The sequence below is a fragment of the Xiphophorus hellerii genome, chromosome 3 (assembly GCF_003331165.1).
Source record: "Xiphophorus hellerii strain 12219 chromosome 3, Xiphophorus_hellerii-4.1, whole genome shotgun sequence".
Lineage (NCBI taxonomy): Eukaryota > Metazoa > Chordata > Actinopteri > Cyprinodontiformes > Poeciliidae > Xiphophorus > Xiphophorus hellerii.
The window spans coordinates 17,255,827-17,281,280 of NC_045674.1; the positions used below are offsets into that span (position 1 = coordinate 17,255,827).

General features: G+C 37.4%; 1 protein-coding gene and 1 pseudogene across 1 annotated transcript; one reads left to right on the forward strand and one right to left on the reverse strand.

The window, feature by feature from the left end:
- The first annotated feature begins 635 nt into the window (after positions 1–635).
- On the forward strand, positions 636–3,064 carry LOC116716983 (serum amyloid P-component-like). Its single transcript, XM_032558024.1, has 5 exons — positions 636–705; positions 891–939; positions 1,161–1,263; positions 1,387–1,684; positions 2,677–3,064. Exons 2-5 carry the CDS (start codon positions 891–893, stop codon positions 2,893–2,895), a joined length of 669 nt encoding a protein of 222 aa, XP_032413915.1. The 5' UTR covers positions 636–705; the 3' UTR covers positions 2,896–3,064.
- Positions 3,065–10,334: 7,270 nt separating this feature from the next.
- On the reverse strand, positions 10,335–25,135 carry LOC116716745 (metalloreductase STEAP4-like; annotated as a pseudogene).
- Between the last annotated feature and the right edge of the window lie 319 nt (positions 25,136–25,454).

Below are 25,454 nucleotides of genomic sequence, written 5' to 3' on the forward strand. Positions count from 1 at the left end.
ACTGGTCAGATAGTAAATTTAAATACATTTTCTTTAGTAAAAACTAAATAAAATAAATAAGAGTCACAGTGGTCAAAGATATTTGGATGATGGCATAGCTATTAAACTCAACAATAAGAAATAACTGAACTAACAGAAGGAGTAAACCAGGATATGAAGATAAAATAAATACTAAATGCAAAGAACAAGTCCAAAACTCTAATAAGAAACTGAACTAACAGAGAGAATAAACTAGAACAAGGAAATATAATGAAAATAAGAAATTAATAAAAGGGAAAAACAGAGGCGAAAGTCCAAATTGATAAGGCATCACAACAAAACAAGAAAGTAATTATTACATCCCGTCCACTAAACTGTAAAAAGATGACTCTGCAATTCATTAACTTAGATAAACGAGATGAATGAAAAAAATAAGACCAAGAAAAAGAAGAAATAAAATATCCAAACTGAAATATTCAGTCATATGAGAAATATGACATGTAATTCCTTTGGCAAAATGCAATTTAACTGAATTGATGTTGTTTACAGGGTATTTCTAAATAAATTCAATGGTATCCTCTAGCTACTGCTAACTTATATAGAATGTAGGTCAGACAGGGTAGGGACACCAAGAGAACCAATAAAATACGGTATTCTACCAACACCTACAGTATAAAAGTGACAGTCGGATAGTTTTACACACAACACCCAGAATCAACATCCAAGGTAAGAATTGACAAACTTTACACAGTTTTAAAGTAAAATCTAATGTACAAAAAGGACTAAGGATTCATGACAACTATGGTGAGTGAAAAGCTTGAATAAGTCATAATTTTTGCTAATTATTGAGAGTGTCATCGCTGTTCATTTTTTATGACCTGTATGGTGGTTTTTTTTGTTCTTTGTATCAGATGCTGCTCTTTCTGCTGTTGGTGACATCATGTGCTGCCATTCCTCAAAGTGAGAAAAAACAATTATTGCTTTTTTAACAATATAATAGTAGACATTATAAGTTTATATGATAGCAAGTGTAGTAGTTGTTCTAACTCCTATGCAAATATAAAATGGAACATGAGGAGTTTTTATAAATATAAATATTTATTTTTGAAAGTATCCATAACTTTAAATGTATTTTTTAAATAATGTATTTAAATTTCTTTAATAACGCCTTTGTTTTAAAGATCTTTCAGAGAAAATGTTCACCTTCCCGCAAGAAACCAACACAGCACATGTTAGGTTGACAACATCAAGACAAAATTTACAGGCTGTGACTGTCTGTTTCAGGTAAGTACTTACCTTTTTAAAATTTTTAAAAACTACATTTTTTAAAACAAAGAAAGCAATCTACAGAGTGTATGATTGTCTAATGCTAAAACAAAATTCTTCATGTCTTTTGCTTCAAAACAGGTTCTTTACAGACCTCAAAAGAAATCACGCCCTTTTCTCGTTGGCTCTACCCTCTTTTGATAATGCCTTTTTGTTTTACAATTTGGCCAGCTTAGATTCTTTTCAAATGTATGTAAGGAACACGGCCACAACTTTTGAAGGCCTGGACTTCAAGCTGAACAAGTGGCAATCAGTTTGTGCAACATGGGATTCTACGTCTGGCTTGGTCCAACTGTGGGTGGATGGAAAGCCTTCAAGCAGGAAATTTACCAGCTCTGGATCCAGTATCAGTGGACCAATTATAATTGCTTTAGGACAGGTGTGTTTCAAACACTGTAAATGCAGAAATATTCATACATTATGAAAAATCTCCCAAATTGTATTAAGTTTATGATTCAATCAAAGTTAGCCACATATTAAAATTGGTGGCTTAGCTTAAACTAACCTTTCTACTAAGAGCTTGAGGGTGGCTATGTGCAAACTTGTTAAGCAGAAACAAACTCTGGGAAAAACAGTTTCAGTCTGAAATACTTCTGTTTTCCTTCTTCTCCATATATTTTAGCTATATATAATTTGTAATAACTCATAAGCAAAGACAAGGCTGAGATAATCTGCCCCACTTCATAAATTGTGTTTCAGGATTTAGAATTTTGACATACAATATGACTACAGGTTCACATAAAAAGGTGCATTTTAGCATCAGGAACATTTTACAAAACCAGGATAACTTTTAGAGGAGCATTTCTTATCATTCCTGTTTCTACTGCAGGAATAAAAACTAGTTCATATTACTAGGGTAGACATACAGTATATTCCCCAACACATCCTCAGTTATTTACAGTGCTTACATTTAAACATTGTATTATATATGCATACTATATATTTGTTTTTATTGAGTCAAAGTTTTAAAATAAGTACAAAAACGCAACTGGGGGTCATTATGGCTTATTGGAAACATGTAGCAATACTAAAACCTACTCACCCAACAGTGGATTTATTGCTAGATTGAAATCGCTACTATAATATTTTGTATTACATATCATCTTTAATCTTATTAGTTTCTTATTAGTTTCATTTTTTGATTTTTAAGGCATCAAATATTTGCTGTTTATGTTGTCTAATAATGATGGATGCCTCTATTCCTTATCCTACTTTAGTCAGGGTACAAAGTATTGAGATGTATGTTTAATTAAACTTCTGCATCACCATAAATCCCCCCAAAATGTTTATAGCATACCCACTCTTGCAGTTTGGAAGGTTGTAGATGCTTGTGAGTTTACTGTTTGATTATTGTGTTTTCTCTTCTCACAGGATCAAGATTCACACGGTGGTGGTTTTGATGCCAAACAATCATTTGTCGGCATGATGTCAGATCTCCATATGTGGGATTACAAGCTTTCACCCTGTGAGATCCGGAAATACATGAATGACCGGGGCTACGCAAAAGGAAATGTGTTGAACTGGAATTCACTGGATTTCCAGATTATAGGAAGGGTGCTGATCGAGAATAAACAGAATACTTGTCAGTAAATCATCCTTTCTAAAAATGTATATAGCACACAATAATTGGTAAATTGTATGTTATGAACAAAAATTACTCTATTCTTTATATTTCAACATAATAAATATGTTTAATTCATTAGACTAATCATTTTGTCACATGTTGTTAAAATCTTTAATACTGTTTTTTAAATTTTACCCCAGATTCATTGTTGAATGTTTTACAAAAATTGTTTTGGATTAAATTTGTAACTAAATATAGTATGTCATTAAGAGCTTATGTATTTGTTTGTTTTGTTCTAAAAACTACTTTCAAGACAGGTATTCAAAAATCTGATAATTTTAATTTAAAAAAATCCTACCATAAAGAATTAAGAATTGTCAGTTTGTTACTTCTTTCTTCAAGATAAAAATGTCCCTGTAAGTAAAATTATTGTCTGTTAATTTTACTCTATATATAATTTTACTCTATAAATAGAGAGCTGTTATCTTGCTACAGTTATGCAACTAAAGTTTCAAAATATTTAACATTTTTATTGCAGGAAAACTTAGAAGGACGTCATAAATGATTTTATGTTGCATTACTTTGTGTTTTTTATGTTGTAAAGCACTTTGAAATGCCTTGTTGCTGAAATGTTTTATGCAAATAAAATTTGATTGACTGATTGATCATGCCATGTATCCCATGGTATTATAATGGAAAAACAGTCATGGCTTGTCTGCTCAAATTGTAAAAGTTCTAAAATACACAGATATAAATAGTTTTCAAGAAACCTGCTTTCAATGGCTGTTTATTTTTTAGTCTGACAATAAAATTTATATTTAATAGTATAAAAAGAATTTTTTCAGGAGATAACCAAAACGCTCTTTTTTATTTACACAGTGTGATGATCTATAATTTAATACGATAGATCATGATATTCTCTTATTTACACTTTGTTGGCATGACAGACACAGTTTTGAAATGGTTTGAATCAAATTTCGAAAACAGAACTTTCTCTGTAAATCTGGACCAGTGTTGTTTAGGGGCCCACACCATTATGGTACACACGAGGCTCAATTTTAGGCCCTATTTTGTTTATTTTACAGTCATTGCCTCCTGGTTAGATTTTTGGGAAAGTCAATCTTTGTTTCATTGCTTTGCATATTTATATGCCCCTAAAGATGCTAAATGAAAAAAAATATATATCTGGACAAGTTAATTCATGGATGGAAATATGTTTTCTATCCGTGAATTAAATTATGGATTGATCTAAATTTTCTTCACCTTAATAATGACAAAACTTAAGTCATAATATTTGGTCAAAACATTCTTACTGAAAATCTCAATTAAACACTTAGGTATTTAGCTCCATTTTGTCTGACTTTTGCTAGGAATTTTAGTGTTGTTTTTGATAGCTGTTTTAAAAAAGACAAACAAGTTAATTCATTTGTTAAATCAAGCTCATGATGTATTTGATTGTGCCATTGTACTAACTTTGACAATGGATGCTCAAAAATGCTGATCATATAAAAAAAATATCATTAAAAAAATAAATCTTCCCACTGCACAATTAATTGTGTTTGTTTTTTTCTTTCTTCAATAACAAGTTGCTCCTGTAACCTAAAATATAAACACTTTAATTATGGCACAGCTTAGGGTTGAATACCTAAAGGTTAAGATACCTTAATATCATTAAGGTATCTAAATCATAATGTACTTTGAGCCTCTGGTGTTATAAAATCTCAAGATCATCAATGGCTCTGTGCTAGACCCATTGTAATTTGCTTACTGGTCAAATAGGGTGGCATATGATGCTGTCAGTTGGAGACTGTACTGTTTTGGACCCAGTCATGAAAAAAAGGGATTTAACTACAAAAGAACAAAAGAGACTGGTAAAAAATATCCCAGAATGCAATGCATTAAACCATTTTCATGCATAGTTCCCAGGACGGAGGAGTTTTCAAGCAGAGCTCCACAACCTTAACAAAATAGTTTGTCAGTCACGGTGAACAATCATATCAGAAAAAAAAAAAATTCTTATATATGTTGGTGCAAGGACAAGATTTACATATGAGTCCTCTAAACTTTAGCAGTGCAACTGAGCTAATCTTCTGGTTAAGTTAATATAAGCAATTCTGTAACTGATCTATGAGTACAGCAGCCTACAGCTCAACTGAGGAATTTGAGTTATTTGATTTTTTAAATGAATTATGTTCATGAATCTTCAGACTATTCAGTTGTCTTGTGATTGAGTGGTGAGCAAGCGTGTGCCCTCTCTCTCACCAACTGATGGCTTGAGATTGGTTTCAGCCCAAAGAATTAAGCAGGTATAAAAACTGAATGCATGGATATTTAGATTATATGTGACGATCTAGATTAAACAACAGTACATCTGAAGTCATGGTAAAGGCAAAAACATGTACACATTTACACACGTAATTGGCTGCATGGTACTGATCTCCTTAAGAACAAAGGACACAGTAATAACTTAATTTTCCCTTTTCATGCTGAAAAAATACAGTATAGTTGAAGCAACCATAGAACAAGTTTAACCTTTGCCCTTCCTAGTTTTTTGTTTCATTTTGTCGGAAACATCATTTTGATTTTCTTGCATTTTTCTTATTTATTCTGTTGTTAAAACTGTCAAGTTGATGTTTTAAAATTTTACAAGTCTGATTTCACCCAGGACTTGGTAACATTAACCTTTGTGAAAGACACATTGAGTGGAACTACATTAACAACAAACTCATGCAGTTAAAGAAGATGGGATCAGTTGGATCCTCAGAAGGTCAATGTCCTGACTGGTTTGAGTGGGTGTACTGAATGATCACAGTTTTAACCACGGTTTTGAGAAGGACACAGAAGGACCTCTCAACACATTGCTCATCTTGAATATATGCAATAGAAATATTTGCTCTTCTCATCTCAACATTTAAAGTTAACTCTATTCCATTTTACAATTTTGTTTTTTAGTTTGTGCCGAACACAGTCACGACTGAAGGCTTTGTGATATCCTGCTATAAATTTGTCAATGCATTTGTCTGCCCATTTCTGTGTATCACTGAAAAATACACTTTCACAAAATACCCAGAGGGAATTTCTTTAAATCTAGTTCACTCTTGCTCACAGATGAGATGATTAGAATTGCTGGTCAAAAGTCAAATTCACTGGCAGGTTTCTGGGCTATTCAAGACTATAGATGGTAATTATGACAAGATTTTCCTCACAAGGGCCTAATAAGATGCTAAAATGAAGTGAGCAGGAGATGTATCTCAGCAGTAGACAACGTGCTTTGCATGTAAAGAGCTTGAAACTCCTGATTCCAACAACCTCTTTGTCAGGAAAATGATTCAAACAGAAGACATGTCGTTAAGTTTGTTTTGTATGGGACATTTACCTTGACCCATAGAGCAGTTCTTTGATGAGAAATGTTTGGTTTGGATAATAGTCAGCAGACTATTATTGTATAAAGAAACTGTGCTAATAGTTCTAAAATACCAAAAGCATAGAGTTTCAAAGATTATTTCACACTGGTACTCCAATATACAGTATATGTCTAAGTGTTTTTTATAAATTTAAAAAAAACTTGATAGCTGGTTGCAATGTAATTAGATATGAACTGTAGAGAAAAACAGATGATCTACTGGAAAAGGCAAAGAACAAGTTTTAATAACATCAAAAACGTTTTGAGTGGGTGTGGCAGTGGTGTAGGGGTAAAACATGTGACCCATGTACAAAGAGAGACCTCAGTCCTCAAAGCGGCCATCATGGGTTCAAGTCTCACCCCGTTGACTTTTGCAATGTGTATTCCCCATCAATTGGGCCACTATTTGACACTAGAGGCCTAGTGTCACTAGAGGCACAAAAACAGAAAAAAGAAAGATGTTTTGGTAAAAACAGTTAATCTGGACCTTAAGAGAATCAGCCTTGAGGTGTATACCCTGCTTCTTGCCCAGTGATAGCTGGATATGGACACCAGCCCCATCTGCTTACTACCAGGGTAAGCAGGTACAGAGACTGGCTGGCTGGCTGGCTGACTGATTGGCTGGCTGGCTGGCTGACTGACTGGCTGGCTGACTGGCTGACTGGCTGGCTGGCTGACTGGCTGACTGGCTGGCTGACTGACTGGCTGGCTGGCTGGCTGGCTGACTGGCTGGCTGGCTGACTGACTGACTGGCTGGCTGGCTGGCTGGCTGGCTGGCTGGCTGACTGGGTGACTGGGTGGCTGGATGGATATATTTGTAGATACAGGGATTAAATGAAAGGCCCCAGGATCAGTGATCTGATCTTCTTCAGTTCTTCAATACTACACATCTGATAACTCAAGTCTATAACATTCATTATAGCGCCATGTTTGCCTAAGCTGTAAATGCCTGAAGGGAAAGGTCTAATGTTTTTGAAATTATCTAGATTCTTATGGTTGCTACCAGCCCAACTATGTTGGACTACAGACTCAGTCAATAAATTAGAATATTATTTAAAATTTATTTCAATAGCTCAATTCAGATATGTTTAAAAGGTACTTTCAATCTGACAAACGTGCCACATCAGAACACATATTGTAATTCATTGAATGTGACTGTAGCAGTTATTTATAATAATACTTTTCTGAACAGACTGAACTCTTCAATGTTGGATGTGAAAGTTTGCACAAACTACTGCTCTGGCAACAGCGTAGCCTACTTGCAAGTTTCAAGGGACTTTCACGATAAATTAACTGCCCAGAGAGGGGCTGCAGCAGTAACACTTCTCACCCCACACACCTCTCTTTTGACATTCCCACTGAATCAATTAAGCACCCTGTGCTGCCTGGGAACTCAGAAAAAGCCCCTTGTGATCACGAAACAGCTTCCTGATGTAATGGAGGGCAACTTTTATTTCAGCTGACTGAGATTGAGACTACTGTAGGTTTCAGCAGACACCAAGAAGCACTTATTTGACATTCAGTTTGCATACAATAATATTCTAGGCTGTAATGCATTAAATCCTGCAATAAACTGAAAGCCCTCAAAATGCACTGCTGATTTTTTTTTTTTTTATAAATACTAAGGTTAGCCATTTGTTCTTTCAAAACATCTTGCATATTTTCTATTTTTGTTTAAATTTAGTTTGAAAAAAACTTAACAGCAACATAGAAACCGTCATTGTACAAACCCAAAGTCTTTTCTTGAAGACATATTTTCTTTCTAAAATCTACTAATTCACACCTAACCCAGTCATGGTTGTTCAGTGTATTTGTTATCCAAAGAAAATATTTTTGAAACACAAGAATGTGGAGTTGAAAAATTGTTTGTATTATCACCCTAATCTTACGTTTGAAACTTGTTTACAAAAAAGTTTAGCAAAAATAAATGTTTTGTGCTTTGCTCACAATGTTCTAAATTAAGCTTTTAATTTAAGATTTGCAACTAGTTTACTTTACATGTGCAATTTTGTGCTAAAATAACTATTTTAAATAAAAATTATGTAAGAACTGGTTTCATCAAAAAATCTCCAAAATGATTTTAGAAAACTGTGACTTTTGCTTTTGACACTTTACTCAACATATATTTTCAGATTTCGCAGACATATATTGGGAGAACCTTTCATTAAATGTCCATGCTGTTTATATCCATACAGAGCTGAACATGAATGGTACTTGAAGGTTTTATGAATTTGTCAGGCTTATAAACTGAAATAGATAACAATAATGTGTGTATGTGAGCTTGTTTCACAGTGTTTCTGCATGTCGCCACATTGTAATTCTTTCCCAAGGACATATTAGAAGATTTTTTCTAAGGCGTTGACACACACATACACCCCCACACACGCCAAGCAGATAGCTTCCTGACACTAGGAAGTAGGCCAATATCAACAGCAGTTTCCTCGGTAATGAGAGAACAAAACAATGCGAGAGGGTGTGAGGGACTACAGATTGTGTGCTCTGATAATATTTTCTAGATGCATGATAACAAGATAACTGAGTAAAAGGGGTGCTGTCGGCATAAATGAAGAGGAAAAATTCTTACTCCAGACTTTGTACCCTTAACAACAGATACTCTTTGTTCCTGCCTCTCCTCTTCTACCTCTGAGTCATTAGCCTTGCACCAATTCTCGTCTACAAGCCATGTTGTAATTTTTTTATCAGTCACTAATCTTTCATTTATCCAGTCGCAAGACCTCCCCTCCTCTCCAACACACACAACGTGCCCAACTACACCTATTTCTGTCAATATGAATGCACTGGCCAGTGGTGTCCAAAGTTGATCCAGAAGGTTCAGCATCCTGCATGTTTTAGTTCTGTACCAGCTGATAGTAACAACCTGGTATAGAACATGTCAATGTTCTACTTAGGATTTTTTAATTAGCCATCATTTGATCCAAATGTGTTGAAACAGGGAGAGAACTGAAACATGCATGATGCCAACCCTCGAGGATCATCTTTGGACACCACTGCAGTAAGCGCAAAATGTAGGTAGACAGAGTCGCGCAGCACTGCAAGCATCATGTCTTCTTTCCTCTCCTTCATCACACAGACTTCTGTTCTGGTGACGAGGCGGGTAACCATCCAGGTAACCATCCAGGTAACAAACAAAACCAGTGTGTTTTTCTCCCACGCCTCGGATGTATTGGAGTTCATTCATTTTTGTCTCTGTGCTCCACCAGGTTCGTTAACCAGTTTCAGGGCCTGACCAGAACCCCTCAGTGTAAATTACCTTAAGAAATACTGAGATTTGGTTATATATAAAAACAGACTTTAATACCAAAAAATTATCAAATGTTACAAGTCATGCATGTCATACAAATGGAACAGATACAGAGTTACATTCACTGGGCCACACTTAGCACATCTAAGACCAAGTGAGGCCAAGATTGAAATGCAAGTTTAGCTTTTATTTTTCTCTGCAATCTGTACCCTCCCTAAAGGGTAGTCTAATCAGTTTCAGTCTGTTTACATATGACTGGCATCAGTCAGATTTAAACATGGTTATGGAAGCTGCAGCATGTGAGTGTAAGCAGATAGAAGAGGTTAAAAGAGATACAAGTAAAGACAGAATCCATAACAGATGAAAAGTCAAAACTTTATTTGCCTCAATTTTGTCTAATCAGAGCAGCCAATCAATAACCTTCCTCACACTAACTACTGAAAAACTTGCCGTTGGATATAAATATACATATTTATAAATTTTCTTAAAGAAGAATGCTTAAAGTAAAACAGAAAACTAGTAGTTCTGCTTGTTCATGATAGCATTACCTACTTTTTTTGTAATACTTATTTTTCTTTTTGTTTTTCTAAAGCAGATAAAAGATAACTGCCCAAGTAAGTGAAAATTACCAAAATTTTCATTTGTTTTGTATGTCTATAATCTCACTATGGTAATTTATTACTTATCACCTAAAATAGATAACTGTTTACACACTGAAAACATTTTCCAGCAATGACTGTACGTGGCTAATTTAAGACGTGAATTAATAGGTTGCATACTCTGCCTTTTGAGAACAAAGTTCAGAGGTTTGTGGTTTTTATTTCACCCATCTGCTTTGGCTGAGTCTGTTCCCAGCCTTGGCGAATTTGGGTGGGGGTGCGGTCCACACAAGGAAGGAGAAGAAGTAACTTGAGCACCAACACCACAGAAGATACGATCAGATAGAGCATGTAGCCTGGAGGCGTGTACCATTTGTAGGTTGAGGGTTGAAGAAATTTATTCCAGCCATAGATGTAGCAGTGAGCCGTGCAAATGAACAGAGTGAGATGTCCTAGTTCAGACTGAAAAATAGCACATATAAAGGCCTTACTTAAAACACTGCAAAAAGAGTAGGACATGTCAAAATATAGATGTTTTCACTGACATGATGACAGAGAGACAACAACAACAATCAAAAGTGTAAGGTGTCATGTATGAATCTGGGGACTGGTGTTTAAAGGTATTAAAAGTCAAGTTTTCATGTAACTAAATGAATAAATGGCTTAAAATAAACTTCACATTAAAGTTAATACAAAACAGGTCTGCAAAATGTCTACAATTAGCACAATTTTAAAATTCAATGTATTATGATTAAAGAAAGATAACACTTAGATTAGACAAAAATTAATTTTAACATGCTTTGCTTTAGCTACAGTAACTATTAGAAAACTTTTTATCCCTATTCAACATAATTTCTATTGATTTAATGTAATTCATCACATTTTGTGATATTATTTTCTGACAAGTTTTGCCTAAAATATGTTTTTCCTGAGCAACAAGTCACTGATATTTAATTGTTCTAAGATAAATATATCACCATAAACTCTCCTAATGACAATTACACAAATATCAAACATGAATTTGCACTAGGGGTTGCTTCTCAAACCAGACTCCTCCATGTTTTTTTCCAACAGTAGGTTATCCCGCTCTAAGACTACAATAAGTGCTTGTGATAAGACTTAAAAAAAATTGGAGCCGTATGTGTTACAAGGTATGTGGAATTCAAGTCAAAAGTTACACTTGGGATTTACAAAGATCTTGTGTGTTAGAAATATGTACAAAAATCTACACCATAAAATACAAACCTTTTTAACATCACTATTTCTCATTTTCTGGTTATTTTAATAGTTGTTTTACTTCTACAACAGCCTGCTTTTGATGAAAACATTATAACTTATAGATTTATGGGTCAATAGAAGCCCAGAAAGGAAAAAGAAAAGTTCTTGCAATTCTAGATACAATTTATTTCTTTTAAAAATTCCTCTATTCAAGAAAAATATTTTTCATTGTCACATTCTAAAATTTACTAAGGTTAATGTGTGTTTCCTGTCTGCATTTATTATACCAACTGCATGCCTGTTAAAAATATGTGTACAACCCAAAACTGTCCCTTAGAACATCATCTAATATTTACCCATCCAAATGTTAACAGCACACTATTGCAAATCTTGCACCAATTATTTCTACATCTCAAAAGACTCCATAGCATGAGTGTCACAACTTTAAGATTTCATATATACTTTATGCTATATACTTTATATATATACTTTACATTATACTATGATACAGTATACATATGTATACTGTATCACTGTTACAGAAGAAATACTGAAGAGCTCCACAAATGCAGCAATAACCTAGTCATAACCCTTTCTAATCAAATTTTAAAGCATGCTCTATCCACACTGATGAAGATTCACTTCACCAAGCTTAAAACAACTGCAGTGGGAGGGAAGTCTGACATTGTTTTTGTTTAACTCAAGGAGTTAAGCAAGGAGAGTGTAAGCAAATAAGTGTTTAACCCATAGGGGAAAATCATAAAATTAGCACAACGCTTTTAAATTTGAGGCCAAGATGATTAGACGACCATCGGATACAATAGAATATGAGACAGTGTCTTCTGCACAACTTGTTCTGTCCTGAAGATGAAATAGTAACAGATTGTACTATTTCAGTTTGTTTTTCTCACAATGTAGCAAAGACAACGTAGCATCATGAGTTGAACACATACTGAAAGATAGCAGCTGTTTCTTCACAAATTGGCCCATTGAAAATATATTATAGGCCAAATTAATTGGCAAGTTAAGCAATTGTGTCACAGATGATTTAATTTAATTAAACAAAAATCTATTCTTCAAAATAATGTTTTGCCTTTTCAAAAACAGAGAGCATAAAGATCAATTTTCTGTAAAATGAAGGGGTACTTCAATCAATGTTTATTATTGTGCATTATTTATATTTTCCATTCAGTAATCAATAGTGAAGCTGGTGTCAAGGTTAATTTTTCCATGCATATTGGCATATGTAAAATGTGCTTAATCATTATTGTAACATGTTCTACAAACAGTCTGAGTGCCTCCTGCTGGTCAGACAGTTATCAGCTGCATAAATAAAAAAAAAGGCCAAACTCTGTTGCAGTGTCAGCCACTTCAAGCATTTAGCATGCCAAGGAGAGTGTAAGATGAGATGAAGAAATGTCATTATCAGGTCGTTGCTGCAACATTTGTGTAACAAATATAATGAGTTGTAAATGTAGGTGGCTTTACATATAGATTAACAGCGTTTTTGCAAAAATATATTTGCTTCAGACTCTTTCATTTAATGAATAAATAATTTTAGTGGTATTTTTCCTAGAAATTTATAGTTGCATGTAAACTTATTTTTTTCTATTAATAGAATCATCAAGTGAAAGGAGCAGAAAATGCAGATTAATTCATTTCACAATGACACATTTTACATAACACCTGTGGCCTTATTTGAAGCTCAATTTTGTGAATTATTTGGACAACCTGCTTCCATTCAGAGTTTTAGTTTTTGGTTGCATAATTTCACATTCACATTTGCTTACAGTGAGCTCAGACAGCACAAACAAATTATTTCTATTGATTTTAATGATGATCAGGGCATATCTCACTTAATGTGTTTGAAATATCAAATCCTTCCATTGTGTGCATCAACATGCATACAACCTTTGAGTAACACAAACCACATCTTTAACAAATATTTGTTGAAAATTGCCATCTCAAGTGTAATGTTTTTCACAACTCTTTTTCACCAGATCATAAGGATTATTTTGACCTATGCGTCTTTCTGTGGGCCTCATTCTGGTGTCTACTTATGGATCTGACCTTTACATAAATAGGCTTGTGACCTGTATTAACAATGTCCCTGCTGGGAATTACACCAGGTATCATAATTCTATTTAATGAATAACTTAACATTTAAAATCCCAGGCAAAAGTCCACCAGGCTTTCACTCTGAGAAACGAGTGCCAGCTACTGCTTTTGGAGAATTTTAATTGCTATCGTAAAAGAAGTTGGAAAGTCAAAATATAACCCTCTACAAAGGTGCTTAAAGATCTTTTCTGCTGATTGATTTACTCCACCTGTCTGATAATGTTCATACTCGTAAAGGTGAAGTTCACACTCACACACACATTCACATTTCCAACAGAGCACTGACCTGAATAAAGTTGAATTCTATCCAGCTGAGGCATCCACCTACAGAGGGCAAGGATGTTAGTCCTAACAGGACAAAAAGGAAAAATCCCAGGATTCCCAGTGATATAAACGAGACTGTGGCCCCTGCCTCAGTATTATCAAAGTAAAATGGGGCGGTTTTATTGTTCTTCATTTAAGAAAGAGAGAAAGAAACAAAGAGGCAAAGGAAGAAAGAAAGGATCAATGCAAGTTTTATGCCATGTTATTCTTTGTACATGACTGTTAAAAAATGTGATAACTGGTTTGGACCAGCTTGCTGTACCTCATCCACCACCCCTGAAATGAGTTTGTGCCTGACAGAATAGCAAATAGGAATGATGAATGTATAGATGGCATGCAGAAAAGCATAGCCAAGTGCAACAAGACCCATCTGCTCCTGCAAAGCATCCAGCGGTCCAGTCAGTTAGGGAAACGCCTGGAGAAAGAAAAACCAAAGGCAAGTACGATTTAATTTAACATTGCATTTCTACAACATTTCCACAATATACCAAATTGTTAAAACAATATATTATTATTTTATTTGGTCCCTCTGTAGAGTTGAAAATAAAAAGCAACAATTGCACCAGGCAGGTAACGGAGAGATAGCATAACAAGTGCCACAATTGGACACAGCAAGAACACAATTTTACAAAACACCCATAAGAAAAAAAATAGATATACCAGAAAAGACTTGATATCAAGGACAACTCATGACCTTGTTGGCCAGGGACACCATGATTCGATATGAAATCTCATCTTTATTTTCAACATGAGCATGGATCACATCTCTAATGAGCAGGTAGAAGAAGAAGAAAGAAGAGAGGCCAACAGCTATGGACAAAGGCAGCCTCCACTCTGGGAACAATTTCAGGGGCAAGTCCTCCAACTCTGCTGACAGAGAGCCTTTAACCAGAACAGTGAGGACCAGTTTGGAGGCCAGGTGTGCTACTGCCTGCTTTGCTTCTCCACTTTCTCCACACAGGAAGACCTGCACACAGTTTAGTGGACAGTTTCAAAAATATGCAGAAGGAAAAGTATTTGGAAGATGTTGTTGGCAAGAATTTAAACTCTGAAAAAGAGATTAGTATTGTCAGCTCTTACAGTTTTATTCTTATGATTTTCTTTAATGTGCAATATCTAAACAGATTCTGTGTGTTTGATCAAATATCAACTGAAAGCATCCCTCAAAGGATTTTAAAATGATTAAGCTGATCTTCTTGTATCAGTTAGGTATTTAATTAAAAATATTTTGCAGAAAGGATGTTTGATAAGTAAGGTACGGTACTTAAAAATACTTTTGGTTGTTTTTATATGCTTTTGACTAGCATATAAAATGAGAAGTGTGGAAAAACATGGTAAAGAAATCATATAGACAAACAGTAACAATAAACGTTAAAATTAGATCAAATTTAAGACTTTTTTTAATTCAGTGAATTTAATAAAAGTATTTAGTATAGAATAGAAAGCCTTTATCGTCCCACAAAGGGGAAATTTAGGGATTCAGCCGAATCAGAAAGATAAAAAAGGAAGTATATAGCATTACAAGTCTTCCACATAATAAGATATGAAGGACAAACATAAACTATAAATATAAAACAACAAATGTGACCAAACTACATGATGTGATACTATGAACATGTCCTTCAAAAACTGTTTATTTAAAACCTGATGTCAATAAGCATCATGTCAAAAGAGTGAAATGATCCAGACAAACAGGCTTACAAAATCAAGAAGGAGTGGATATAAGTTAAAACCAGCTCTAGCACATTTTTGTTTTGGTTAAGTCTTTTCTTCCATCTTGCTACATTTCATTGACAACCAAATACATATTTATTGTTAGCGCTAGAAGATAAGAAAGCTCCATATGGCTGTCTGCATGGGCATCAATTCTGCAGGAAATTCCACTTTCCAAAAGGGTATGCAAGGTTGAACATTTCTAAACTTTAACAGTTGCAATCAAAGTGTAATGAAGAGATCTTCATTACTGGGACTATTTTACTGAAATCACTGTATTGCATTTTTAAAGTATTTTTGCACTTTATTAACAAGCACTTTATTTAGCACTGCACTTTAAGCATAGATTTGCACATCAGTAACAATTTGCACACAAGAAGTTTTAATTGTATTTATTGAGTATTTTTAGACATTAGCATGTAGCCTTTTGTTCTGGGCTCTGCACAGCTGCTCCTCATTGACGAGTGAGGTGGTTGCCTGTGGAGGGAGGATAATTGTTACGCAGAGCAATGAGCTACTAGTGGGTAAAACTGAGCAAATGTGTTGTGCATAATCTGTTGGGTGTGGAGTGCTAGTGTAGAGTGACTCACCTGTCTTTTCTGTGTCCTCTCCAGGGTGTTTGGACAAATACTGCCCCGGGGGTCCAGACACCATATATAGTCTCCGGGAGAGGCCATTGAGAAGTGTGGGGGGGGGAATTGTTTATGGGTTTTGTGGTGTTTCATCTGGTGTAATGATAAAACATAAAATATTTATAAAAAGTAAATAGAAATGTTTATATTTAGTAAAAGGTATTTTAATTAAATAAGTGGATATTGATGAATTGAGATTCCCCTGTGAATCAAAGGTGGTTTGGTCCGTCACAGCTGGGACTATTTAAGACTGCAGTTTTCACCTGTGAAGTGTTGGTTGATGTGATGTGAAGAATAAAACAACTGCTGTTTTCCACCTGACTGCCTCAACGCTTCATCGTCACTGTAAAATCCTACCGCGAACGGCTACCCTTGTTACAAGTGGTGTCAGAAGTGTGCCAGTCATGCCACAGTGAGAAGATGATGACCAGAGGTGGTAAAAAGCTAGGCCAAGAGGGAGAGCCTGATGAAGGAGCTGGAGCTTCCTCTGAAATGGAGACCATGGCAGCGACCAACCCTGAAGATAAGTTGGAGGAACTGGCAGTGTTGGTCAAATCTATTATGCGGTCTCAAGTGGCTAGAGACCTGAAGATTGATAAAGATTTTTCCCGCCAGGAGCAAAGGTGGAAAAGCATACAGCATCAATTTCAACAAATGCAGCTTCAAGTGCATGCTGTACTTGAAAGACCTGATGTATCAGAAGCACATGATCAACCCACAACAGCTGAAGCACATGCAGAAGAATCAGATGGTGGTGATGTCCAGGTAGCTCATGGTTCCAGGTCCATAATTGAACCAAGATTTCTTCCCTTATCCACGGATGACGACATTGAGCATTTTCTGATGACGTTCGAGAGGATGGCCCAGGTGTGTCGTTGGTCTAGAGATGAGTGGGCGGTCCGTCTTGTTCCTCTGCTGACAGGCAAGGCCCGCACAGCCTATGTTCTAATGGATATGGCTGACTCTGAGAACTATGACAACGTGAAAGAGGCAATTCTGGCAAAATATGAAATCACTGCTGACACTTATCGACGCCGCTTCAGATGCCTGAAGATTGAACCAGGTGAGACGCCACGTGAACTTTATGTGCGATTGAAAGACTTGTTTTCAAGATGGATTAAACCTGATAAATTTACTGTGCAAGAAATATCTGAGCAGATAATTCTGGAGCAGTTTTTAAGAATGGTTAATCCGGAGTTGGAGATCTGGATACGTGAGCGTGACCCGAAGACGGCAAAAGAAGCAGCTACTCTTGCGGAGGTCTTCACATCAGCCAGGAAGGGGAGCAAGAGCACCTATTTTGGCCGAGAGACTCACTATGCCCTATCAAGTAAGTCCACTGGGGGTGAACAGGGCTCTGGTCAAAGTCAGACTAGAAATGTTTCTAGTTCAAAGCAGTTCCCTTCCCAAAGACCTCCCAATGTTAAAAAGTCATTTCTCAAGTCTTCAGTCCAAGACATTAGATGTTACAACTGTAATGGCTTTGGCCATACACAACACTTCTGCCCCACCCTTAAATCAAAGCCATCACTTTTGTGTTCAGTTCCAAGACCAGCTATTGAGGCTGTAGAAAAGAAAGTGTGCACTGGTTCTGTTCTAGTTAATGGGCAGAAAGAAGAAGCTTTGCTTGATTCTGGGTGCTTCCAGTCTCTAGTGCGTGCTAGCTTACTCTCAGAAGAAAAGCTAAGTGGGGTGGGGGTTAAAATAAGCTGTGTACATGGAGATGAACATGTCTACCCTAGTGCTGAGGTGTATTTGACAGTGGGAGGTCAAACATACCTGGTACAAGTAGCTGTAGTTCCCTCTTTGCCATACTCAGTTATACTTGGTAATGATATTCCCACTCTCTTTGACCTTATTCACCAGTCAGACTATGAACCCCAAGTGCTTACCAACAGAGATACAGGGGATTTATGTCCTACATCTGATATACCAGTAGAACCATTGAAACCTTGCAATGTAGTCACAAGAGCTCAAAGTTCAAAGACGGTGTTGAAAGAGCTGCCCTTTTTTGGGGAGTCTCTGGAAACAAGGCTAGGAAAAACTAAAAAGTCAAAAGCTCAGAAAAGAAGGGAGAAATTCAAAGGCTCAGGTGATGAAGGGATAGAACAGTTGTCTAAGCCAAATAACTTGTTTGAGTTTGACATTCCCTCAGATTTGGGTGCACTACAGAGAGATGATCCTACTTTAAAACCTTGGTTTGAAAAAGTAGCTGGATTGGGAGGAACTAATCAGCGCCGGTTAGACTTCCTGGAAGATGCGGTGTACATAATCAAAGGAGGTATTTTATATCAGAAGAAGGGACAGTGTGAAACATTAGCCCTTCCACAACAGTTCAGGCACAAAGTTATGGAGCTGGGCCACTCAATTCCGTGGGCAGGCCATATGGCTTTTCATAAAACGCTGAGTAGAATCAGTAGCCGGTTTGTTTGGCCAGGAATGTATACCCAGATTTCTAAATTTTGTAGTTCCTGTGAAAAATGTCAGTTGACTTCAGGCAGAGGAGTAGCACGAGCCCGGCTACAACCGCTGCCAATTATTGAGACACCTTTTGAAAGGCTCGGCATGGATATTGTGGGCCCATTAGAAAGGAGCTCGACAGGTTACCGTTATATATTGGTGATTTGTGACTATGCTACACGGTACCCTGAAGCTTTTCCTCTCAGATCCATTAAAGCCCGACATGTTGCTAATTGTCTCCTGCAGTTTTTCTCTAGAGTAGGAATACCAAGAGAAATTCTCACAGATTGTGGGACAAACTTTTTGTCCAAACTATTGCAGCAGGTTTATAAATTATTAGGAATTAAGGGACTTAAGACCACCCCTTACCACCCCCAAACGGACGGGCTAGTGGAAAGATATAATCAGACTCTCAAAAATATGCTGCGCAAGTTTGTCTCTGACACAGGTGCTGACTGGGACCAATGGCTGCCGTACCTGTTATTTGCTTACCGGGAGGTACCACAAGTGTCCACAGGTTTTTCACCCTTCGAACTATTGTATGGGCGTCAAGTGAGAGGTCCGCTGGATCTACTGAAGGACTGTTGGGAAGACGCTAAGCCAGAGGGGGAAAACATTGCAGCATACGTCATCAACATGAGAGAGCGTTTGCAGGAAATGGCATCTTTTGCACAGGACAATATGAAAGCAGCTCAACAACATCAAAAGACATGGTACGATCAGAAGGCCAGAGACAGAGTCTTCCTGCCAGGACAGAAGGTTCTGTTACTGCTTCCTACCAGCGACAACAAGCTGCTGACAAAATGGCATGGACCATATGAGATCACCAAACAAGTGAGTAAAGTGGTTTATGAACTGTACATGCCGGAAAGAGCTAAAAAGCATCAGACCTTTCATGTCAACTTGTTGAAAGAGTTCCACAGCCGACAGGAGCCTGTGCACCAGGAGTTATTTGTGAGAGCAGTTGAGGATGAGGAGGTGACTGAAAAATTTTTTCCAACAAGCATGTCAGACTGTGCTTTGGTTGACATTTCTCATCTGTCCCCTACTAAGCAGGACAAAATCAAACCTCTCTTGGACCCTCAGCTCTTTCAAGAAGTTCCAGGATTTACATCACTGGTTCAACACAAGATTCGGCTGAAAGAAGATGCACCGAGTCGTCAAAAGAGCTATCGCATACCAGAGCGGTTGGTTCCAGTACTGGAAAAAGAAATAAAGCTGATGCGGGATTTGGGTATAATTGAAGAGTCTAGTAGTGAGTGGTGCAGCCCGATTGTGCTGGTACCGAAGAAAGATGGCTCCCTGAGATTTTGCATAGATTTTAGATATTTAAATGCTGTGTCCAACTTTGACCCGTACCTGATGCCCAGGGTGGACGACCTACTGGAGAAAGTCGGTTCAGCAAGCTACATCACAACGCTGGATCTGTGCAAAGGATACTGGCAAGTGGCGTTGGCACCAGAGGCAAGAGAGCTGACCGCCTTTAAAACTCCTTTTGGTATGTACCAATTTAGAGTCATGCCATTTGGGCTACAGGGTGCGCCAGCAACATTCCAACGTTTAATGGATCATGTACTGAGAGATGTTTCAGCATTTTCTGCAGCATATTTAGATGATGTTGTGGTGTATAGCCAGTCCTGGGAGGAGCATCTGATTCACCTGCAGGAGGTCCTACACCGCATCAGGCTGGCTGGACTGACTGTTAACCCAAAGAAGTGTAATGTAGCCCAGAGAGAAGTGGAGTACTTAGGTTTTGTCATTGGATTTGGGAAAATAAAGCCTCAAGTGGGGAAGATGGACGCAATCCATTCCTTCCCGGTTCCAACTACAAAGAAGAAGGTGAGAGGATTTCTTGGTTTGGTGGGCTGGTACCGGAAATTCATACCTTCTTTTGCCGAACGAGCAGCTGTACTGAACCATCTAACAAAGGGTGCAGCCCCCAACAAAGTGTGCTGGACAGAAGATTGTGATCGCGCCTTCAAAGATCTCAAGCAAGCGGTATGTACTCATCCTGTTTTGCACACACCAGACTTCACTAAGCCATTCATCTTACAAACAGATGCTTCGGGAGTGGGACTTGGAGCTGTCCTTCAACAAGAGGTGGACGGTGAAAGAAGACCTGTGGTGTTTCTGAGTCGGAAGCTGCTTGACAGGGAGACAAGATATTCAACAGTGGAAAAGGAGTGCTTGGCCATGAAGTGGGCTATTGAGGCCCTGAGGTATTATCTTTTGGGACGTCACTTTATTCTAGAGACGGACCATCGTGCTCTCCAGTGGTTGAGACGAATGAGGGATGCCAACGCCCGTATCGCTGGATGGTACTTGTCACTGCAGCCATTTGACTTCACAGTCCAGTACAAGCCAGGGAAGTCTAATGTGGTTGCTGACTGTTTATCCAGAGTGTCAGAGGACTGAGGTACTGTGCTCTTAAGAGAGGAGGGAGGAAATGTAATGAAGAGATCTTCATTACTGGGACTATTTTACTGAAATCACTGTATTGCATTTTTAAAGTATTTTTGCACTTTATTAACAAGCACTTTATTTAGCACTGCACTTTAAGCATAGATTTGCACATCAGTAACAATTTGCACACAAGAAGTTTTAATTGTATTTATTGAGTATTTTTAGACATTAGCATGTAGCCTTTTGTTCTGGGCTCTGCACAGCTGCTCCTCATTGACGAGTGAGGTGGTTGCCTGTGGAGGGAGGATAATTGTTACGCAGAGCAATGAGCTACTAGTGGGTAAAACTGAGCAAATGTGTTGTGCATAATCTGTTGGGTGTGGAGTGCTAGTGTAGAGTGACTCACCTGTCTTTTCTGTGTCCTCTCCAGGGTGTTTGGACAAATACTGCCCCGGGGGTCCAGACACCATATATAGTCTCCGGGAGAGGCCATTGAGAAGTGTGGGGGGGGGAATTGTTTATGGGTTTTGTGGTGTTTCATCTGGTGTAATGATAAAACATAAAATATTTATAAAAAGTAAATAGAAATGTTTATATTTAGTAAAAGGTATTTTAATTAAATAAGTGGATATTGATGAATTGAGATTCCCCTGTGAATCAAAGGTGGTTTGGTCCGTCACAGCTGGGACTATTTAAGACTGCAGTTTTCACCTGTGAAGTGTTGGTTGATGTGATGTGAAGAATAAAACAACTGCTGTTTTCCACCTGACTGCCTCAACGCTTCATCGTCACTGTAAAATCCTACCGCGAACGGCTACCCTTGTTACACAAAGCTTACCCAAAAATGTATAAATTGTGGGTTTCTTAACATATTTTAATCTGATCTCATTAACTTGATGAATTAACAATGGTAGCAATGCTAATAATAAAACAAAGGAATACTAGAGCAAATACAACAAACATTCTCAAGTGCAACGATATACAATCATCATCACCAATATTCATCATACCAAATCATGCTTTCAACATAAATAGACAGTTTTCTATTTAGCTGTAAATGACAATAAAAATGTTTTTGTTTTTATTCCTGCAGAGCCATTTTTATTCATTTTGTTTATTTGCTGTAAATATCAGTTGATCTGTTTAGAGAAAAAACTAGAACATACCTTACAAATAAAGTCTGTCTGAGAACTAACCCTTCTTTTGTTTATCTGCCAGTTTTGTATCAGTAATTTTTGAGCTGAAACTACTTTGTATTGTTTAACTCTGTAAAGACACATGTCCGCTTCATCTATACTCAGGATTTAATCCCATTTCTAGATCTTGCCATGCTGACGCTTATCATTTTTACCTCTCAGCTCTGGGATAAGATGATTAAGTTGTTTGTAAGAAACTGAGCACTGCAGAGCGTTGGAGAGAGCAGTCTGACAGGCGTGTGTGAGAGTCGGAAGGATAGAGCACTTTTCCCCAGGTGTGTGTATAAGTGGACTGGGCAGTCAGCCATGTCTGCCTACATTACTGCACCAGTAACAGCAGGGGACGGCCGACAGACTAAATCTCCATCTGAATGTAAATGTGACAGCGCCACAGCCCCGCTGTGGATCTAATCAAATTGCTGGCCAGGGAATAGTGCACATTTACAAGCATGTATGTGTGTGCATGAATACATACTGTGACTACATGTGCAGTAAGAAAGACATTTGAAGACACATCTTGTGTTCGTTACCTGTTTTCAAAGAGAGTTCTGCAGAGGTGTGAGCGATGGTGTGTGTCGGCGTGCGGGCGTGGGTGTGTGTGTGTACACATGTGAATAAATGTTTGCGCTAAAGAGGATTTGAGGCAGATTCAGGTTTGGTCTCCAGAGGTTCCAGCATGTTTGTGTTTCTCTCGAAACAAACTGAAATGAAGGTTGCAATAAACACTGGGCTTTCAACTTTCTAACATAATAAGGTGTGTATGCGTGTGCGTGTTTTTTTTTTTTTTTACCATGTCCTCATTTTCTTTACTCCTCAGATGGAAAGTTGATACAATCAGCTATCAGCAGGAAGGCAAATGAAATAAATTCCATTTCCAGGTTGTGCACAGTGTATGACGAAGTAATCTTTTTTATGTTTACAAATCTGAGAGGCACTTTTCCCAATGTACAATAAGTGATGAAAGCAGGCACTGTTTCCAGGTTTGATGTAAAGTGTTTCTCATCATGAACAGATCAAGTTGGTAATCTCCTCCCTGTTACTCCTCTGTCTTTGTATCTTTCCTTCCTGTCAGCTAAAGTGTTTCTTAATGCCTAGCAGCTTCCTGGTGTTGTTTTGCCTTGATCCCACTGACTATCTCTAAAAGATTACTTACTTCTTACCTGTTTTCCTGCTAAAAGTCCATTCTGCAGGGCCCAGGCAGACAGCGTGTTAAGACCTTTCACCACAGCAGCACTGGGAACCAGCCTGTATAGCACACAGCATTTTACTTTTCTTGGTTTCAAAAGAAATCTGTCTTAGCACTTTCATATTTTCCCTGAAAGTTGCAGTCTGGTCAATAAAGGGCATGCTTTGAAAACCTTTAATCTTTTAATGTTTTTCTAACATACATTTGTACATCATTTCTTATCATTTCAAGTGAGGTATATATTAGGACACCCCCATGTTTTTTCCACATAAAATGACTAAAATCCCACACAAATGTGTATCACATCAGGTGAAAACGGTTACATTACAACATCCTTACACGGCATCGTGATGCAGGCTTGCCCTGTTTAAACCGCAGACGGTTTTGGTTCCTGACTTTTGATTTGCAAGGGAACAGCGTGGTAGGAATAAAAGAGCAGAATGAAAACCTCAGGGAGAAGATTATGTTAGCCTACGAGTCTAGCAAGGAATTTGAAAAAGGTTTAAAAGAATCTCAAATCTCATTTTTACTTCAAGGTGCATGTAAAGGACATTCTGAGCAATTGCCAGCATGCCCATGTTTAACCACCACAATAACCTGAGAGCAGAACATAAAATGCTCAAGCAAGTCACCAAAAACTAAAATGTCACATGAAAGTCCATGTCTGTAAAGTCAAAAAGAGACTGAACAAGTTTAACTGCCAAGGATGGCGTGCAACAAGTAAAACGCTGTACATGGAGGTCAGACTGAAGTTTTATAAAGAGAAAGCAAAGGCCATGTAATGGATAAAAGAATCTAAACTTAAATTATTTGCTTAGCAACAGGGATAACAACTATCTCACCATGCAGAGCATATAACAATGTACAGTCCTAAAATGTATTCATTTTTCTTCTGCATTGTTTTTAGAGTTTGTCACCTCTGCAAGTAGACAGCATTGGCTTCTGGGTATATGCCCTTCTTCAGGTTGTTATTGAAATCCACCAATACCTTTGTTTTAGAAAAAAGCCACATTTTGTTTTACCATAACAGTTCTAAAATCAATAAGAGTGAATACATTTGATAGCCACTGGATATAAACAATCAAACCATATTGTTAGTTTGTGTTTATTTACTTTCCCTTTCAGATCATGCTCCATTGTTGTCAAGAATTCCTAAAGATTAGGTTAGAGGATTGGGCTGCTTCTGCATGGGTCATCACCTGTACAAAACATGTATTCAGCTCTTCAACGCATAATTCTTTGCATAATTACATACATCACACACATTTGTCCCCTTTCTTCAGTTTTTGAGAGAAAAACTCCAGCTCCAGTGATGTGTACTTGAGCTCCCTGCAGCAAAGGGCCACAGCTGTGTGGTCTTCTGCAGCCATACGCAACTCCATAGCCAGACTGGAGCAGACGGAGGCCCAGAGAGCGCCCCAGGTCCCCGGGCCCAAATATGCACAGCAGCTCTGGCTCAGAGGCAGCTGCCATGTCCAGAGGATGCAGTGATATGCCTTTTTGCTTCATCTCCTCAGACTTGCCTCTCATCACACTCATGTTAGGATTTTTAGTGTCTCCATGCTGTGAAGTTATACTGCTGTGGAGTCTGATCTTTACTCTGCCTCTCCCCTTTTCCCTTTGACCTCTGTCTGCATGACATAAGAGACATGGGTTTGTATTTATTACGCCTACAATCCACAGCTAAGCGAACGTGTGATGGAGTGTGCCAGCCGAGCAGCCTCAATTTCATTAGCTGTTTCTTTTAGCAGTTTTTTTCTTATTATTCTGTTATGATATAATAATAATAATAATAATAATAATAATAATAATAATAATAATAATAATAATAATAATAATAATAATAATAATAATAATAAAACTATTATTATTACATCTTGGTTATTTTAAACTGGGTTACAAAACAGCACAGTTTTATAGCAAGTAATTGAGGAGAATGCGGAACCCTCTACACACTTCAGTGAAAATAATACCTACAGATTCACCATTTTCTTCTCTTTAGATGTTTATCCCTTCTGAGAAACACAGACTGCGTTATCATCCTTGTACTGCCAGAATCCGATTTTCATAT

Excerpts from the sequence above, each read along its gene's own strand:
- LOC116716983 (XM_032558024.1), top strand. The coding sequence starts at position 891 with ATGCTGCTCTTTCTGCTGTTGGTGACATCATGTGCTGCCATTCCTCAA. Across the intron at positions 940-1,160 it reads ATGTGCTGCCATTCCTCAAA|ATCTTTCAGAGAAAATGTTC; the intron begins GTGAGAAAAAAC and ends TTTGTTTTAAAG. Across the intron at positions 1,685-2,676 it reads TTATAATTGCTTTAGGACAG|GATCAAGATTCACACGGTGG; the intron begins GTGTGTTTCAAA and ends CTCTTCTCACAG.